The sequence below is a fragment of the Asterias amurensis genome, chromosome 5 (assembly GCF_032118995.1).
Source record: "Asterias amurensis chromosome 5, ASM3211899v1".
Taxonomy (NCBI): domain Eukaryota; kingdom Metazoa; phylum Echinodermata; class Asteroidea; order Forcipulatida; family Asteriidae; genus Asterias; species Asterias amurensis.
The window spans coordinates 25,431,694-25,452,790 of record NC_092652.1 but is presented as its reverse complement, the minus strand read 5'-3'; the positions used below and the strand labels follow the sequence as shown (position 1 = coordinate 25,452,790).

At 37.3% G+C, this 21,097-nt stretch overlaps 1 protein-coding gene across 2 annotated transcripts in view; it reads left to right on the top strand.

The window, feature by feature from the left end:
* Positions 1 to 21,097, top strand: part of LOC139937621 (interleukin enhancer-binding factor 2 homolog) — a 92,590-nt gene that overhangs the window by 10,831 nt on the left and 60,662 nt on the right. For both annotated transcript variants that reach the window (XM_071932857.1, XM_071932856.1), the window contains exons 7-9: positions 8,191 to 8,373; positions 9,540 to 9,618; positions 14,474 to 14,561. In XM_071932857.1, the coding sequence (XP_071788958.1) occupies positions 8,191 to 8,373; positions 9,540 to 9,618; positions 14,474 to 14,561 (350 nt within the window). The remainder of the gene's footprint in view (positions 1 to 8,190; positions 8,374 to 9,539; positions 9,619 to 14,473; positions 14,562 to 21,097) is intronic.

The window sequence follows — 21,097 nt, the reverse complement described above, 5'->3', positions numbered from 1 at the left end:
TAGATTTTCCAAATAACTGACGGAGCAAAAAACCCAAACCCAAGCGGTGGTTTCGAAAAGGGGTGTTTTTATTCATTCCTCTTAAAGCCATGGGACACTTTCAAAACAGAAAAAAAAATTAAAAGTTCACAGATTTACAAATAACTTACAGGTTTTACAGAAGGTAATGGTGAAAGACTTCTCTTGAAATATTATTCCATGAAATGCTTTACTTTTTGAGAAAACATTAAAACAATATCAATTCTCAATATCGAGAATTACGAATTGTGCAGAAACAAGGGTGGGTTTTCCCGTTATTTTCTCCTGACTCCGATGACCTATTGAGCCTAAATTTTCACAGGTTTCTTATTTTATATATAAGTTGTGATACACAAAGTGAGGGCCTTGGACAATACTGTTTATCGTAAGTGTCCAATGGCTTTAAGTTACAAATGTGAAAATCATTGTCCAGTGTTGCCTTTTTCTATATTTGCCTGCTCTACTTTAATAGCCCAAACCTGACTTATTGCATTTTCCAATCACAATTGTGAACAAGCCCCCAAATGTCCATCAAAAAGTCTGACAGCTGAAGGTCTGATCTTCGGGCACTTGAGGATTTGGGCACTTTTTCAAAATGTCCCCAGATTTACATTAAACTTACAGAGTTTGAAGATAATGATAGTGGAAAGCTTCCCTTCGAATATTACTAACTAAGGTTGTGTAGTTTTTGAGAAATGAGTAAAACAAGTCACAAAATAATTTTGGTCTCATGAGAGCAAAATTATTTTAGCATGTAAAATCCCCTAAACCAGTTATGATATTATACCAAAACCATAGCATAACTGGTTAATACGTGTTTACATGCTAAAACTGAGACGAAAATTATTACTTTTACTCATTTCTCAAAAACTACAGCACCTCAGTAAGTAAAATTTCAAGGGAAGCTTTCTACTATCATAATCTTCAAACTGTGTAAGTTTAATGTAAATCTGTGGACATTGTGTTTTTCTTAGGAAAAAAGTACATTTTTTAATACCCTTTAAACTGTTAAACCAGTTTGGAGTACAACTTTTCTGTGTTTTGCGCCGCGCAGAGCAAAATCAATGTTTGCCTTGAGAGTTATCCACATAGGGTTTGTTGATAGAGAGTTCCCCTGGTGGGAGGGGGGCTTATTGATCCAGTCTAAATTGAGGTGAGGGTCCTCTAAGATAAAACTTGAGAGAGAAGAAAGTTTGATATAAATGTAATTGACAGCGGAAAATTGTATTTACACATGGTGGAGTCTCAAATACAGTTTGCAACAATGTAGCACAATTGTGACACACTCAGTGAAAATGAGTCAGATGTCGCCCAATGCACTATTAAGTTATGGACAGTTTAATGTGGAAAATGTAAAAAATAAAAAAAAAAAATTTTTTGTATCCTTTTGCACGAAATGGTAGTTTAGAATATCATTTTACTTGTAATTTGTTTTTCACCAAAAATGGTGTAGTGGCTGATTTCAAACGGGAGTAACTCAGCAACGCGATACACCCCAAAGCTTAGACATAATACCAAATTACTGCTGCTGATGTGTTCTTTCCAGCCATGCATTATAACTCAATTCTTGAAATTGCCTACATCTGACTCATTTTCACAGAGCGGGTCACAATTTACATGTACCTACATACAGTATTTTGTAATTCCCAACTTTACTTTGCCTCCAATTGATATTTCAAGTCCCATGGTAGTGCATCATCATCTTCAGAGGAAAACGGTTTGTTACCTTAAACTTTGTCAATATTGTTTTCCTCCTCGTCCAATAAAAATAAATAAATTAGATTTTGCTGTACATATACCAACAGGTTTACCTTTCTGATAAGGAAACCTGCACATGAATACATTACACTCTACCACTTTACCTAACTCATTTCAAGCATCTTGAGTCACTGCTCTTTGGTTCAAGCTACCTCCTTGATGACTTAAAGACACTGGACACTATTGGTAATTGTCAATGACCAGTCTTATCACTTGGTGTATCTTAACATAAGCACAAAATAACCAACCTGTGAAAATTTCAGCTCAATTGGTTGTCGAAGTTGCGAGATAAACTATGCACAACAAAAACACCCTTGTCACACAAAATTGTGTGCTTTCAGATGCTTGATTTCGAGACCTCAAATTCTAAATCTGAGGTCTTGAAATCAAATTTGTGAAAAATTACTTCTTTCTCAAAAACTACGTAACTTCAGAGGGAGCCGTTTCTCACACTGTTTTATTCTATCATCCTCTCCCCATTACTCAATACCAAGTAAGTTTTTATGCTGATAATTATTTTGAGTAGCAATAGTGTCCACTGCCTTTAAGGCCCTTTCACACAAGACAATTTTTTAAAAGAGACCTTGACTAAAACTACATTGATGTTAAAACATATGACCATTGTTATTTTCAACAGTGATTCAGACTTTCACATAATAGCAACCATGTTAAAATCACCCTGATATGTATGGTAGTGTAGAATTATTACTGTACAAACAAAGTCTCTTGCTATGGTGATATCTTTATTCTTACACGCATGTTACTAGTGTCACTAGATAAAGAAAGTAATCCTTGCATAAACAACCAAGACCTTCGTTTTTGAAACAGCAAAGGCACCAAGATGTTTTTTTTCTGGTAAAGGGCACCTCTTTGAGGAAATTTCTATATTGGAATGTTTCAAGGGGCACCAAGGAAATGATCAGGGGCAATTGCCTCAGTAAAGTATCAGACCTGTTGATAAAACAAAACTCATGGTATTCCAGGGTTCTCCCAAAGCCATTGAACACTTTCGGTAAACAGTTTGTCCAAAGGCCCACACTTTGTGTATTACAACTTATATATAAAATAACAAACCTGTGAAAATTTAGGCTCAGTCGGTCATCGGAGTCAGGAGAAAATAACGGGAAAACCCACCCTTGGTTTCGCACGTTTCGCCGTGTCAACACATGTGTTTAAAATATATCCGCAGGAGATCTCTTTTTTTTATAATTGTTTTAATGTTTTCTCAAAAAGTAAAGCATAACATGGAATAATATTTCAAGAGAAGTGTTTCACCATTACCTTCTGTAAACCCTGTCAGTTCTTTGTAAATCTGTGAATTTTTAATTTGTTTCTGTTCCGAAAGTGTCCAATGGCTTTAACAGTGCAGTTAAAACACCTGGGGACTAGTCAAAAGTTTCTTCAAGTGGTTCGGCTGTCTAGTTTAGTGAAGAATAGAAAATGTTTTTAATGAAAGAGTGATCAGTGAAAATGCTGATGGACTTGTGAAATAACAAGCTAACTGGTCCCCTGGCACTCCACTAAAAAAGTTACACATGTATCCGATACAATGTGTCCCTTATAGGATCTGCAGTCCCCCATGCACGACTCACTAGTAATTCTTCACTACCTGTAGTTATTACATCTAGCTGTGGTTATTAGGCAAAGCTGTAAAAATGTTTTCATAGCTCTGTGGTTATTAGTTTCCTCCACTCTTTTCAAGGCAGCGTCTTGACTTTTTTTTTGTAAAGTCCCTTGGAGGTTTTATTGATACAAGAAAGATGTAAGTCGCCAGTCTAGACTCGACAGAAACAAAAAATGGGGTTAGTGTGGTCTTGTATGGCAAAAAAAGAGTTGGGTTTTCAAAGTGATGCCTGGTAATAAAAACCTTTTTGAGGTATGGCGGACGTGATACGCGCGCGTCACACACCGCGACTGATGCCACGCTCACCATGTTGGTGGTCATTAGGTTTACGTGTAAACGCCGCGTCGCCTAAAATGCGCACTTCACTAAATAACATACGTTCTATTTCTATGGTCAATACGCACAAATTTACCACAACTTTACAGTGTTGTAGCATTGTGTCCGCCATATCTCAAAAAGGCTTATTGAGAGAAAAGGGATAGATCTTTTTTCCTAAGCTTTATGAAAGACTCGGATAAGATCAAAGCGTCTGGCAACAACAAGTTTTATATACCATAGGTCATTTGGTTGGTAACTTGGGTTGTGAGGCATTGCGTGGTTAGGTATCAATGTATTCTATTGATGTAAGTGCCTCAGAAAAACCAGCGGAAAATCATTCTGTGTTCATAAAATACATAGACTGGATTAGGGTTGTGAAGCTTCATTGCTATGTATTTACCATTGTCTTGTTTGGATCAAGTCCATGGTGATGTTTTGATTCTCTAGCTGTTTTTTTTGTGAATCTCTGTATTTTTTGTCCAGCGTGACACTGATCGAAATGTGTTAATTTCTATTGAGTTTACTCAATTATTTAATCATTACACTCTCATTAACCTGTCTTTAAAAAAGGACAACGATGATTACATGTATTTAATTCAAGTTGGTCTTTAAAAAGACTTTCCTAGAACGTTTCTTGTTAAAGGCAGTGGACCCTATTGTTAATAAGTCAAAGTGTAATTATTAGCAAAAACCTTACTTGGTAACGAGTAATGGCCAGAGGTTGATAGTATAAAACATTGTGAGAAACGGCTCCCTCTAAAGTAACGTAGTTTTCAAAAAAGAATTAATTTTCCACGAATTTGATTTCAAGACCTCAGAATTAGATTTTGAGGTCTTGAAATCGAGCATTTGAAAGTGCACAACTTCATGTGGCAAGGTTTTTTTTTTTTTTTTTCATTATTATCTCGTTACTTCGATGGCCAATTGAGTTCAAGCTTTCACAGGTTTGTTATTTTATGCATATGTTGGGATACACCCAGTGAGAAGAGTGGTCTTGACAATTACCAATAGTTTCAAGTGTCATTAATTGATGACTAATATTGGAAATGATGCTCATTTTCTTTCAACAATCCGTCTCCACAACCTCCCCAATTGATTCCACAGAAAGATCTTTCACTTTCAGCTTCAAAATTGTTATTTTGTTCACACACCATGTGAAGTTGATGATGCGTGTTCACCAGTTGATTGTTAAATTTCTTAATTGCTGACAGACCTGTTCAATTATGCAGGTGTTTCATACATGTACACAAATAGTTTCAGAAGAAAGTATTTTGACTTTCATTTAAATCACTGTGGTGAGCTGGGTATTTTATTAGGTTTGTACTGAGGGTTACTTGTTAGAAAGGAGTTAATCTTATTTTAATGTTACTTTAATTAAAACTGATGTAGAAAGCATGTAGTTTGTTCTGAAAAGTGCATTAGACTTTTAATATGTTTTCCATGAGATTGGTATTTGATTACAGTTGTCAGTTGAGCACAAAATGAGCCTTTAATTGATGTTGCAAATCTTTTAAGAGACATTTTAATTAATGTCACAGTTGCTCTGATCTGTTAGAGTAATTATAATACAAGATTGGTAAAGATTACAAATATTGTTTAGTTTTAGTCTGAAAGCCTACTGATTATGAAGTTCGTACAAGAACCTTTTTTCCTGTGAATTTTTTCCACCTTAAATGAAGTTATTTGAGAAACTATTTCTAAAAACCATTCAATTGTTACTTTAACAAAACATCAGTTAGTATTGTTTGAAGCTTTGCATGGTGTGGATAAATAGGAAGAAATTATCAATAAATAGAAACTTGCGGGTACAACCATGTGTAAATTGTGGGAGTGTTGGCTCTGAAAATAGCTGGTGGGGTATTGACATTTGGAACAGTTAACTCTGCTCGTCTTCAGGAGAATACTCTGCTCGTCTTCAGTTGTTTTCTTGTACTTTATTCCAGTGAGAGTTGTGGTATTTGGTTGTTTGTCAAATGAGCGTACACCGTGTGACTTAAATTGATTGGTTTAATAATTTGTGCAACATGCTTTGTTGATGATGGATACATGTGCATCTGACCATAGTGTTTAAAAACAAGTAACACTTGACTTATCTCACTTGACTAGAGTAAGAAATCATGTCAGATCTTCTCCTGTGGGAACCAACTGTTTACTCGTTGTCCTAAGCCCCTTCAAATTACTCTAAAAGGCATGTGTTTTATGAGATTTCTCTGAGTGAAATAAACTTTTCTTGGCTTTGTCTTAACAAGATTTGTAAAACGCAATGACTAGGGGGCATGGAGGCAATCGCCTCCGTTGCCTCTGTGAAGTATCAGGCCTGCTTTACTCTTAAGAGTGATTAGCAAACACATCTTTTCATTATGTGTGCAATGTGCATTTTACTTGCCTCCATGAAGGAAGTTTGCCCAAATTTCAAAGGTGTATTGTCAAAACTTAATTGTTTTAATGTATTTATGATAGAAACCACAACCAGTTCATTAGTCTTATGAAATTACATAGAGGACCCAATGTTCTTTTGTGGCACGTCATATTATTTTCTCACAGATGGTCAGACACTTAAAACCCCCCGGAATATTTCCTTTGCACGCAGTACCGTTAGTTGCCTCCCAGTTATCTGTAGCAATTGCTTTGTGTGACAAGCCCATTATACCTCTGGCTTCCTTGACAGGCATTTAAATGTAGTCGGAGAATGCTGCATTGATCTTTGTCAATTGCTACAGTGCTTCATTGCACTTGCGTGCCTGATATAATGACCATTTCATAGACTCGCAGATTCCCTAAAGACTTCACCCAGACACTAGAAAAATCAGTTATTTTCTGAAGAAAACCTGATAGTACTCTGCATTAATTGACCACAGGGGACCGTAAAAGGAGAGAGGTTTTAGTAAACATGAGTATTTTGGTGACAATTATAAGCAGGAGCTCTCATTTCCGATGGATGAATGAGCACGCTAGGCATGGCAGATGGAGCTTTTACCCACGAATATAAAATCTTTTCGCCTGAATGCAGAAAAAAAGTGCACTAGATTGGGAGAATTGTGTTGACAATTGATACTGTCTAAAAATGTAGCGTTATCACTTCTGCAAATACTGATTGAAGCCTAGTCACTGAGGCAAGTGTTCAAATAGAAATTTCAAAAGGTTTTTTGAGCCGGTGGTGGGTTGGGGTGGGGGGGGGGGGGTTGAGGTTTTACGTGAAGTTGATTCAAATAACATGCATAGGGAACATGGTAGTTGTCGTCTATAGTCAATGGTAACTATAACTTGGTCGAGTTCCATGAGGCCATTATCTGGTCGGATATTGTTTCAGAAAATATCTAGAGGAGTTGCTTCTGGTTTCCTGTGAAGGGTTTTTCAACCAAGTCCTGTACTTTTTAACATTTTTATGGATCATTGAGAGTGCTGTATGTATTTACTCTTGGGTTACCCATTATGGCACTGAAGGTCAACCCGTCGCCTCTCGATGACAAAAGAATATAATAGCAGGCCTGGAATTTCATCCTTGAAAGGGCAAGGCAGTTTTCATTTTGAAAAGTTGGAAATTTCACTGGACTATTTTAAAAGTCAATGGAAAACTTTTGAAGGGGCACCAAAGCCAAACCAGGGGCAACGGAGGTCACTGCCTCCTTGGCCTGGGTGGGATTCCAGGCCTGATGTAGACACTTGAATCACATCGTAAATGTCTTTTATACAATTCAATACACAATGAAGACCTGGATTTCATTGGCAGTCCATGACCTTTTGTCGGCGTGGTTTCCCCCCTTTGACAAATCATGTCTGTTTAAGAGATGTTCAATTTTGATCCCCGATGCAACCAATTTAACATCTCACCAATTGCTAAAATATGGGTTTCGAACTGCCACTAGCTACTAGGCAATTTCGGTGGTCTAGTTTGTAAAACACTGCTCTAGAATTGCATGGGTCTTGGGCTCGAATCCCAACCGACCTGATTAATATGCCAGTGATTTTTTTTTTATGACTCTGGAAAGAACCGAGTATTAAAGACAGTGGACACTATTGGTAATTGTCAAAGACCAGTCTTCTCACTTGGTGTGTCTCAACATATGCAATAAATAACTAACCTGTGAAAATTTGAGCTCAATTGGTTGTCGAAGTTGCGAGATAATAATGAAAGAAAAAACACCCTTGTCACACAAAGTTGTGTGCGTTTAGACGGTTGATTTTGAGACCTCAAGCTCTAAACTTGAGGTCTCGAAATCAAATTCGTGGAAAATTACCTCTTTCTCGAAAACTACTCCACTTCAGAGGGAGCCGTTTCTCACAATGTTTTATACTGCCAACCTCTCCCCCTTACTCGTTACCAAGTCAGGTTTAATGCTTATAATTATTTTGAGTAATTACCAATAGTGGTCCACTGCCTTTAAATGCTAACATACATAGGGTAAGAGTAAGATCAAAGTTAAAACTAATGTTTGACTGAGAGTGCTTTTCCGTTTCTTTGTTCTCATCAGCGGAGGCAGTGACTAAGCTCGGCAATAAGGTGGTGGAAGGAGTGAAGGAGACTGAGCCCAATGAAGTCCTGACGATGCTGGCCAACGAGGCAGGGTGTGAGATCAGCAGCTCTGACGCTACTGTTAAGATTATGGTGACAACCATCCCACCAAATCTCAAGAAAATCGACCCCACTATGCACTGTAAGTGAAAAAATACTGTTGAGCTAAAAAATATGTAAACAAATAGAAAAGAACTCAAGTGCATCAGTCGCATAACCAGACATTCTACTTTGGGGCAGGGGGCATGCAGGGACAAATGCTTTTTAAAATAAGGTTTTAATTTAAAACAATTATTATTCTGACTGTAATTTTTTTATTTGGCCGAATAATTTGAATATCCAGTTAATGGTCAATAGTTTCTCTTAACCGTTATCGCGTAAACCGTTTTTGACCTAATTGGATATCCGCAAGGGGCGCGAATACCTTTTGATTAACCGGAAAGTCCTCTAATTACAACCAAGAAACTGGATTCCTATTTTCCGCGATCGTCAGGACGACGACAGATAGACTGTTTTGTCTGAATCCTTACAAAACTTCTATTAAGACAGCATAACCATGATAACAGCATAAAATAAAATAAAAAACTTAAAAAAAACCAGCTCACTATAGCACGTAAGTACTGGGGGAAAAATGTTTGAATGTCCTGTTAATTTCAAACAGTTGGCCAGCAGTTAACCGAATACCAAGTTTCACTTTTCGCCCAGCATTAGGAGCCTTTTAATGTTATGTATCAGACCTTTCATTTGCGCATTTGTTTCTATCTTACATGTAGCCCTAGACCTTTATCATGGTGCAGCCATTATGAATTTCTCCCATTGATTTCAATGTTACCAAAATGATTATTAGCATTCAGTATTGTTATTTGATACGAGGAGCAAGACCAAGATGGAGGTAGCATGATTAAAGGCTGAGTCACACTGCAGCGATCAAGATAACGATAATGATCAAGACACAAAGAGAGCGCATTCTATTTGTTGAATTTCTCCACGCAGAATACGCACACACTCATTCAACAATGGACTGCGTTCTCTTTGCGTCGTTATCGCTATCATTCATTCTTGTTATCGCTGCAGTGGGACCGGGCCTTTAGGTCTATTGTTGGCAGTCTCCCTTTTTTGCCAATATCTTTGTTCTGGGTGCCAGCCAGAAGCCATACAACCTGTAACTGCCCCTCCCATTTCCCGAACTTCTAATTTCTCAAAGTATTTAGATCCAGAACTCTTACAAGGTGGACCTCGAGGTAGTAATTGTCAGTTTTTTAAAACCTGTTTGTGTTTTTCTGGTGTGATTGATTATTTTCTGTGCAGTGCCCATGAAGGTTATGAAGGGATCACTAGCGGCTGTCAGACATGCTCGCTGGTTTGAGGAAAATGCGCAGCATTCTAGGTAAGAAAGAATCAATTTTGTATTCTTAATTGTATCATCTTGGAGGTTTTTGGTCTTGGATATAGTAACCAAGTGACAGCTTGCACGTAAGACAGATTTCTTTTTGCCCGAAGTATTTGGCACATTGTGGGATTTAAAGGCAGGGTCCACATTGGTAAAACTCAAAGTTCTGTACATGTGTGCTCGTCATTTGGTGCGCCTTTAAAAGCAGGATTTTCTGTAATCAAGAGAAGACTTTTTAACTCTTCATAGATGTGCACAACTAAAACTAAAGTAACTTTTGGTTCCATTTATACTACAACTATTTGTGCTGTTTTAGTAACATGTACATAATTTTTTCCCCTTTGGGAAAAATCAGAGAAATTGTGGTTAAGTAGCCTGAAAGGTGTGTTAATAAAGTCAACATGTACAGGCCTGATACTTCATGGAGGCATCGAAGGCGATTGCCTCTGTGTCCCCTGGTCATTGCCTTGGTGCCCTTGAAATGCTCCGGTACAAATTTGCAATTACATCAAAGGGTGCCCTATACCAAGGAGAAAATGCCTTGGTGCCCTTGCCCTTTCAAAAACGAAGCATACAGCCCTGCTTGTACATAGGTCAGCCTGTGTGTACATGTACTTGATCAAATTGTCTTACTTTTATTCAAGGACTAAAACATCATGCCTGTTGTAAACAGCGCCCTCTGTTGCTCAAATATGTTTATGATTAGTGTTCAATTCACCTTTATATGAGTAGTGTCAATGGCAAACTCTGAATTGACTAACAGTATGTATTTGTAGTATGAATAAAATGAACATACTTCATGAGAACATTTTAACAAATCTATCACTTAAAACTGAAATTTCACACAAAAAAGCAGTTGGTTTTGATAAATGACTGACAGCTCCTTCTAGAATGGTAGTAACATTTTTAACTGATTCAGGGGATATGGTTAGAAGGTTAATTCTGGGTCAAACAAAAACAAAATTGACTAGAGCAGGACTGGATTAACGTACCTGTGCTCTACCAACTGAGCTATCTAGCCTTGTGTTGGCGGTCTCCCTGTTTTGTCAGGGATCACGCCCCCGTTAACGTTACAATCTGGGAAAGGATCACCTTATGGGGATGCAACTTTTTGTTGCAAATATCAAGTGATAAACCACCAGGGAAATGGACTGGGTAAATTTATTAGACATGAGAAGACGAGGCTGTAAACTACTAGTCTACTTAGTGGTAGCGGGTGTTTCTTACCAGTGTATGCAGTGGTTTGAACTAACAAACAGATATATATCATCAACTGAAATTAGATTGAAAAGCTCATCAACTGAAATTAGATTGAAAAGCTCTTGGACTGATACAAAACAGCTGTAAAACATGGGCATTAATGCTAAAAGAGTTGTGTTTCATGAAAAAGTATTAGACTTTATGATTAGCTTTCTGCATACACAATTTTGTAGTTTGAGAATTCTTGTGTGCCGGAGTAAATCAATTCATAAACACACATTATTTATGACACACAACAGGTTCTGTGAAGTTTTTTTATGGGTTCAATTGTTTTATTGTTTTATTTTCCACACAGTGAAATTCACTTTGGCTTTCGAGTCAAAGTTTTTTGTAAATTACAGAAAACACTTACACCACAAAGGCAAAGGATTAGTATTCAAGCGGTTGCTTTCATTCCAGAAGACAAACTTGTTGATTAATCAGAAGTACCCTGCAGAATGTAGCTGGACAAGTTACTTTAATACTTAATTTGTGACTTTCAGAGCTCATTCAGAGCTAAAAGAATAGACTCAATTTTCTGGAAAAAAAAGAAAAATAGCAGAGCAAGTTTTTTCAGAACTAAACATGGTTAATTATCAGAGCTAAATTCTAAACTGGATGGATTGCTATCTGAAATAAATTACTACCTGGCAGTAAATAAATAGAACAATTTTTTTTCGGAACTGAATTCCAACCAGTGATAATATATCACACGATGTTATCGTAATCCAAAGCCTTGTTATTGTTAGCCATCATCCCTATTGTTATGTTATTCTACACTTGTCATAACATTTGTTGTCCTTCATGGAATCGCAAACACTCTGAGGAATGCGGACAAGGTTGTTTGTCTTACTGTCATTAAATGGGGCATGGTGTTCACTGTTCATAAAATAGTCAGATACCTGACTCTGTTATTTTGTTGTTTCTGTAATTCTGACAGCAGATTGTCTTGGCCCAATCAGGCCCGTATGCTTCCTTTTTAGAAGGGCAAGGGCACCAAGGCAGTTTCTCCTTGGTAAAGGGCATCCTATAAGGATATTGTAAGATTCTACTGGAGCATTTCAGGGGAGGCAATGGCCTTTGTTGCCTCCGTGAAGAATCAGGTCTGCCCAATTTCGTGGCTCGGCTTACCGTAAGCAAAGAATCGGTGCTTACAGAAGCAGGGAATTCTTTACTTGCGTCAAGCAAAGTTTCACGGCCTAGCAGGGAATTTTTGCTTGTTACTACATTGTGCATTGTACATTTCGCAGAAATTTGGCGTTTGCCGAGCAAGCCAAGAATGGCGATCGTAAACGCAGAATTCGGCAGTTAGCAGAGCCATGAAATTAGGCCCAGATTATTAAACAGATTTCTATATGTATTAATATTGTGTCACTTTAAATTTCAGCGTTTCGATATTCAATATAACATTCATTAATCCTCATTGTTTAATGGTTAAAGGATTCGGGTACTTTTTCAAAATGTCCACAGATTTACATTAAACTTACAGGGTTTGAAGATAATGATAGTGGAAAGCTTCCCTTCAAATATTACTAACTGAGGTTGTGCAGTTTTTGAGAAATGAGTACAACATTATTTTTGCATGTAAAATCCTATTAAACAGTTATGAAATTATACCAAAACCATAGCATAACTGGTTAATACGTTTTTACATGCTAAAACTGAGACTCATTTCTCAAAAACTACTGCACCTCAGTAAGTGAAATTTCAAGGGAAGCTTTCTACTATCATGATCTTTGAACATTGTATTTTGTATTTTGAAAAAGTACATAGACCCTTTAAATAGTTCTCAATCCGAGAAAGAATGACATCATCGTGTCGTCTTATTGAATGGTCCTTGCTTTCGTTAAAACAACTTGAAGTGTCCTGTAACTGGGGCAAGTTTACATTTCATATTTGATGGATCATTTTGGATCAGAGCTCCGCAACTGAAGTACAGAAGTACTTGACAATTTAATTAAGTTCAGCTATGGTTTACGGAACATGGACAGGTTTTTTGATCCGCTAAATCCGTATCGGGTGGTAGCCAATAATGGAGTAAATCCCCATAACTGGGTTTACGGACATTGGCGGCAAGAGTCCTGGTGGTAGTTAATTTACTCATGAAGCAATTTTAAAGGCACTGGACACCTTTGGGAATTGTCAAAGACCGGTATTTTCACTTGGTGTATCCAAACAGTATTAAAACCATTGGACCCTTTCGGTAAACAGTATTGTCCAAGGCCCACACTTCGTGTATCACAACTTCTACATCAAATAACAAACCTGTGCAAATTTAGGCTCAATCGGTCATCGGAGTCTGGAGAAAATAACGGGAAAACCCACCCGTGTATCCTCGCGTTTCGCCGTGTCATGACATGTGTTTAAAATAAATCCGTAATTCTCGCTAACGAGAATTGATATTGTTTTACTGTTTTCTCAAAAAGTAAAGCATTTCATGGAATAATATTTCAAGGGAAGTCTTTCACCACTACCTTCTGTAAACCAAGTCATTTGTAAATCTGTGAACTTTTTGTTTTTTTCTGTACCGAAAAGGTCCAATGGCTTTAATACAATAACAAATTTGTGAAAATGTTGACTCAATCAACTGTTCATCGAAGTTGCAAGAGAACAATGAAAGAAAAACACTGTGTGCTTTCAGATACCTCTTTCTCAAAAACTTTATTACTTCAGTGGGAACTGTTTCTCACAATGTTAAATATACTTTTAACAGCTCCCCTTTGCTTGTTGGTAAGTAAGTTTTAATTTTTTATTTTTTAGAAATTACCGATAGTGTCCAGTGCCTTTAATTCACTCATAAAGGAGTTAAGAAATGTGTAGAAATAAGACGCGCAGGCACCCAGCACGTTAGCCAGCTGTCTGCGGTTGACGACTGGACTTCGGTGTGTTTTTAATAAAAACAAAGTACCATTCTACAGTGTTGATATTTTACCATTCCAATAGCTTGTAGATTATTTTAATGAAATTGTTAAACTGTTAATTGCATACATGTAATTTGTTTTAGCTGATAGTTAGTTGAACTTCAAGTTGATAAACACACCTGGTGGCTGATTTACCCCTCAAAACACCACGACTGGTTTTGAGTGGTAGACTATTTATCTTACTTTTAAAACTGTAACTGAGGAAGTTTTTCTTCAAAAAGCAAGGGTCTTATTTATGTGTTGTCATAAGAAAATGACACGACTTGTACATTTGATTGGGAATTTTGATTTGATTGAACAATTTTGGAAACCTTCAGGTCCCTTATGCTCCGTTTTTCAGAGGGGAAGAGCACCAGGGCATTTTCTCCTTCGTAAAGGGCATCCTATAAGGAAATTGTAAATCTCTACTGGAGCATTTCAAGGGCACGAAGGCATTGACCAGGGGGCATGGAGGCAATCGCCCCGATGCCTCCTTAAAGTATCAGGCCTGCACCTTTCAGCGCAACTATTTTTTATCATTTAATTTCCCGTAAAACTTCTGCCAGGACTTTAACCTCTGACAGAGAAAATGCAGTCTGCATTTACAAATAGGCATTTCCATCTCCGATTTGACAGGTATGTGATGATATCGATGCATACAAATGTATGTTAAGTGCCTGACCAACTGCTTGTTTGCTTTTTTGTGTATACAGCATCAAGGTACTTATCCGAGTTCTGAAGTACATGAGGATGCGATTTGATGGACTTGAACCACTCAATCCTTGGATCATTGACCTACTTGTAAGTGAACTTAAAGATCTTTTCTCATAGTCTCGTTCTGTCTCTGTCTCTCTCTCTCTCTTAAAGACACTGCAGCTGATTTCACCAAATGTTAGGATTAATCCTATTAGGATGAGTAACTCGTCCTAACTTAGGAATGGGTTGTGTACTATCTTTATGGTTGCGGAACTTTTAAGTTCCGTAACCATAAATGTAATATTCATCCCAAGTCCTAAGAATAGATTTTATAGATAGATAGATTTATTTATTGTCCACGTTAAAAAACATTGAAACTTGACATCCACTGGCCAAATACAAGAATACACAATCAATATCAAAACTATATAAATTACAAAACAAGTTAAGTTAGAAATACAAAGCAAGAAAAGACCCGAATAATCCTAAGTTAGGAAGAGTTTGGCTGGACACCTTTGGTAAATGTCAAAGACCAGTATTCTCACTTGGTGTAGCCCATCATGTGCATAAAATAACAATTTGTAAAAATTTTGGCTCAAATGTCATTGAAGTTGCAAGGTAATAATGAAAGAAAAACACCATTGTTGCACAAGTTTGTGTGCTTTCAGATGCCTAATAAAAGGCTTCAGGCCTGTAGTATTTTATTGTTTGAGTGAGAAATTACCTCTTTCTCAAAAACTATGTTACTTCAGAGGGAACTGTTTCTCATAATGTTTTATACCATCAACAGCTCTCCATTGCTTGTTACCAAATATGTTTTTAAGGATAACTAATACCTTGAGTAATTACCAATAGTGTCCAGTGCCTTTAAAGATCTGCCGTCGATTTCACAAAGAGTTACGACTCGTCTTATCTCGAGTTAGGCTAGCAACTCGTCCTAGGATTAATCTTAAGGTCTGCATGCTACAGTGCAGGGTTGGGACTCGTCCTAAGTCCTAAGATTAGTCTTAAGTTAGGAAGAGTTTTGTGAAATCGACGGCAGTTCTCTGTCTTTTTCTCTCTCTCAAGGCTATTGGCTTGCTAAAGGGTGGCATAGGATAGGGATAGCAAAATTGCATTGAACTTGTTGATAAAGAACTACATGTAATTCTGATTTCATTTCCAAACCATCTGCAGAGTTGCAGACTCTCCCTGATTCTGCACAATATTCCCTCAAAAATAAACCAATCTTTCCATCATCTTTTCCCTATTATGTTGAAGGTAATTCTAAATATCTCCCCTGATTGTTGTACAAAATCTCCCTGATTGCAAGAGGCAAGTGTTGGCAGCTCTGCATCTGTGAGCAAAGTACTAACTTGTGACGTCACAAAAGATCCGCACAAAGATAAGGTCTCGATTTCACAAAAGAGCTAAGATTGCTCTCAACTGCAAATTGGTCTTAATTGCTTAGCAGAGTGTGATGCCACAATACAACTTACCAAAGGTATAATGGGAACACGTCATAATGAACTGTATCACTTTGTGAAACTGAGCACTGGACTGCCTGAAGGCACAATTTGTACACAGCTCCATGGAAGAAAGACAACAATATATTTTATGGTGTTGCAGTGTTTGTTAAACATTTTTCTTCATTTGGAAAACGGGTAGTACATTTTTGGGTGCGAAACTTTAATATCTGTAGAAGCTTTGATAAAAAAAGGTAAAACTATCTATCCTGCTTTGAAATGCACTGAGCTGCACAATACATGTTCATTGTTAGTGATACGCGCTGACATGGTTTACTGGAAAGTGCGCCCTAACTTCACTTTAAATTTGTATCCAAAATCTAAATCCCAAGCCACTTGAATGTCAATGCTTCCCAACCGATATATACCGTGGATTCTTTAAGAATTCAGAAACTGGATGTTGACCTCTTTGATTGCCCCGAAAGAGTTCAATTGCTGCCATCAAGAACAGAAGAGCAATTCTAGCCCCGGGCTGATGTGTGTAAAGCAACATGCAAACACCTTCCACACCGGTGACGATGGTGTTACTCGGGGGCACAATTTAATGTCCTAAAATTCTTCACATTTTGTTGAAACAGCTGTGAAGAGACGCGGCCGAAAGCGTCTGAGTTTATTGCCACTGTACTTGAACATACATTGTACTTCGTCCTACGTCTGTGCTGAAAGGTTCCATTATGTGGGTGTTTAAAATATTTCTTGAATGTGTTCGATTTTACTCCAGTCCGCTATTTATACGGCGGAGTCAGGTAGAAGAAGCAGAATTGAGATTTGAGACTCTTGAGAGCCAAACTTCTTTATTTCAGTACTCTTTATTACGAGAGTTGACTGTATTATGGTGGTGCCTTATGGTCATGTCACATGAGGCAAGTTTTACTGGCACCTTGGAGGCATTCAACTGCACTGCAAGCAAAACAAGCACTTTGATAGCACCAATGACGTTTTCAAATCTAGGTATTGTCCTACTCAAAATTCCAAAGAAAATGTTTTGGGCATTATGTAATGAGAATAGTTTTTCTTAGAAGTTTCTTGGAACAAAAATTGAGACCAACCCAAGAACTGACTCCGCGGTAGTACAGTTAATTACGATCCTATAAGCTAAAGTAGTAGTCCCAGCCTATTTCTTTACCATCCGCCCAGGTAATAGTTAATAAGCAGGACAGTTCTTTTCAGAACTGACAAGTCTCCCGAACACCCGAACAATCTACTCCGCGGTAGTAGAATTAAGCAAGACAGTGTTCTTTAAGAACAAACTCTACCTGGCAAGTAGATACACACATGGTGTTACCGCAAACCAAATATATAAAAATCAGGTAAAATCAGAGTTTTACGGCTGATCTTCAATATTCATCATGCCGATACTAATTAAAGCTGAACAAAATCAGCCATTGTGAGTCATACCAGCTTATCGATTTATGGCTAGCCTTTCATCAACAAATTATCAACTAATTGCTTTCTATTCAAACTGCTAGTCGGGTTTTTCTAGCGGCGGATTAATTTTGGCAGAGATTGCAGCTTTTGTCGTGTGGTCCTCAGAGGACAATTCACTTGAGGCATGCTCTTCCTCGATGAAATAATTTGAACAAATATGGCTTTGTTCGCAATTATTGTATAGAAACCGGTGCCCAGCAAGGGAAAACTTTCATTAATATTTTAATCATTTTTGCTGTTGTTGAGAATTTATGTGTCTTGATGTTATAGATGAGACTGATTGACTAAACTGTCGTTACAGCACAGGGTTTGCCCTTCACTTTTTCAGTGACTGACCAGGAGGACCAGTTAGCTTGTCATTTCACAAATCCATCACCCTTTTCACTGGTCCACATTTCAAATGAATAGGGCAGATTTTCAAAACTGAACTACACCATAGCAAGCCGGACCACTTAAAACTAATTTTAAAGACACTGGACACTATTGGTAAATGTCAAAGACCAGTGTTCCCATTTGGTGTATCTCAACATACGCATAAAATAACAAGACTGAAAATTTGAGCTTAGTCGGTCGTCGAAGTTGCGAGATAAAAATGAAGAAAAAAACACCCTTGTCACACAAAGTTGTGTGCTTTCAGATGCTTGATTTCGAGACGTCAAATTCTAAACCTGAGGTCTCGAAATCAAATTCGTGGAAAATTACTTCTTTCTCGAAAACTACGTTACTTCAGAGGGAGCTGTTTCTCACAATGTTTTAGACTATCAACAGCTCCCCATAACTTGTTACTATTTAAGGTTTTATGCTTTACATTATTTTGAGTAATTACCAATAGTGTCCACTGCCTTTAACTTGTCTTCATGTATTTTAACTGGCATTTGGCCAGCATACCATCTGACCACTTAAAAGGGAAAAAGCTGCACCAGGTGCACGGAAATCTATAACATATATTAAAGACAGAGTTAGCCCGACTTCATTAATGTTTAATTTTAATAAATGACCTCGCAGCATGAAGTCATACTTTGTCATACCTTCATCACCTGAACACCAATCAAAAAACCTTCTTCAGTCACCTCAACAGAGGTAACTCTAAGTCAGTGCTTTCTGGTGTACTTTTTTTTCTGGAGAAAATGTACACAAATCCAGTTTGCCTGCCTCTGTTTGAATAAGTACAAGTCAACATCGTCTTGTTCACTGTCTGTGCACCAGTAGATGTCTTTCCAAACTGAACGAAACAGGCGGGGGAAAAAGTCCAACAGCCCATGCTCCAGATATCATATCTTTATTTTATAAATATCAATAGAAAAGTTATGCCAAACGAAAATATTGGTTTTTGGAACTGTTTAATATAAATAAAACTAAACTATGAAAATTTCATCTCAAAAGTTTTTGTTTTGTTATGAGATATTAACAAAAATCTGGCGCATTTATATCCACACAGGTAGAACAATCTTTAACTTGAATACAAAATCTGACAAACAGATTCAAATTTTGGTGTAAAAATACTAATGTCTTTTCCATAACTGCAATCACATTACTTCAAAATTAAATGGTTCGCAAAATGCTTTATACCATCGAAAGATGCTGTTCGTCTAACCAAGTAATTTTTACCAAACACATACCTTCCCTTTAATAACATGTTTGTCTCAGATTGATGTACAATTATAATACCACGATTGATAGTAAATAGGTTTTGTGTGGCTGAATTGTTAAGTTATTTTAGGGACTTCTCGCCAGGGCAGCTGTGGTGCAGGCTGCTGATGTGGGCGGCCGCTTAGGGGGCATATCGGTTTTTAAATAGATCTACATAGATCAGGCCTCAAAATAACCTACAGCACCCACAGCATTAGCCGTGGTGCCCTGTGCTTTTGCTGCGGTGCTACAAGGTGCTACAAGTCGCACCTTCTCTCATTTTGCTCCCCACACCTGGAATGCACTCACCTTCTCAATCAGGGAATCTAACTCTCTACGCACATTCAAGAAGTGTATCAAACATTATCTATACCTAACAGAATGTGCTGCGTTCTTGACGTAGTGGCACTTTACAAATGCCTTTAATAAGTATGTATGTATGTATAAATGTGGTGCCCTATGCAAGGTTCCAAAACAACTTACATTTTCCCCATGAAAGTGCCCCTTATTGGAGGAAAATTACTGTGCTCCTTCAAGATGGAAATTTAAGGCATTACATATTACCTAAATAATTATTTACTCGATGTGTTTTTGTTGTTGTCAATATTTCATCAATTTGTTAATCCTTATAAATAACTCTCAGGCAGTGGTTTTATAGCTCAACTCTTTCGGGAAAATTTACGAATCAGTAAAGTGCTTGTAATCCAAAATATTAACTGTACCATAAACTTTCTTACAAGACCAGAGTCAAAATGAGAAAAAAACCTACCTTATCAGATTAAGATAGAAAATGTTTTTATTTAAAGGAACACGTTGCCTTGGATCGGACGAGTTGGTCTTTAAAAAGCGTTTGTAACCGTTTTTTTATAAAATACATATGGTTGGAAAGATGTTTGAAAAGTAGAATACAATAATCCACACAAATTTGCCTTGAAATTGCGTGGTTTTCCTTTTACTTTTCAAACTCCCATAATTTGACTCCCATAACAGGCCGACCATGTTAGTCGACGAGGTTAAAGGAGAAACGGTGCAATTCATAGGCATGTTTGTGTGGATCATTGTATTTTACTTTAAAAACATCTGTCTACCCATATGCATTTTATAACAAACGGTTACATACGCTTTTTAAAGACCAACTCGACCGATCCAAGGCAACGTGTTCCTTAAAACATGCACAAAGAGACAAATTTTTCTCATTCATCTTATGAGTAATACTTCAATAATTAACAGAATTGAAAGATACTTATCAGAATTGAAAGGTACTTATCAGACTAAACTCTCAGTCAACACTTGAATTTTTTAATTCAATTTAAAGGTGCACAGTAAGGTATCATTATTAAAAAAACACAAGACCACTGGACTTGTCAGGTCATGAGTTCACTGGCACTCATTGGCCTCGGCAAGCGGTCAAGTGTAAATTTGGAACCGTGATTTTGTTAATGTGCTCAATTATTTTTAGCCTTCAAGAAAGACTCCGTTAGAGTCGCAATGTCAGGCCATAACCTATTGTTTTGCATACTCAATATACATAATGGTATATTAAGGATAAAACATAATGGTGTAAAAGGATAAAAGCAGTCATTACAAAAAGCCCAACCCGGTCCTCTGAGATATCAAGTTTAAGCTGTTCAGAACAAGCTGCAGTTACGCGCTTTGAAAGATGCAGAAAATGTTTGCAATTTTCAATTTCATGATTGAATTTTTATGACCCATTTTAAGACTTGACGCAGAACAAGAAAAACCTTGACAGATGTTGTGTGTCCAATTGAGATTCTCTTGTGTCCGTCCGATGAATAAAATCCCATAAGAACCTTTATATTCTTTATTTAATACACCAGTTGGGAATAGTCAAGGAAAGATAAATGGCCGTAATTTCTTCTCGATAAGTGCCCTACAAATTTTCCGTTTGAGTTTGACGACTTTGAGCCATTCAAAATGTACTTGGAGGAAATGAGAGCAGATGAGACGAGTCGGGATAAGAACTTCATCTTTTACTTTTGATTTCGTCTGGGCATATATCATAAAACTAGATTGAATGTCGCTCAATGATTGCTTTTAAAATACAAAAAATAATTCATG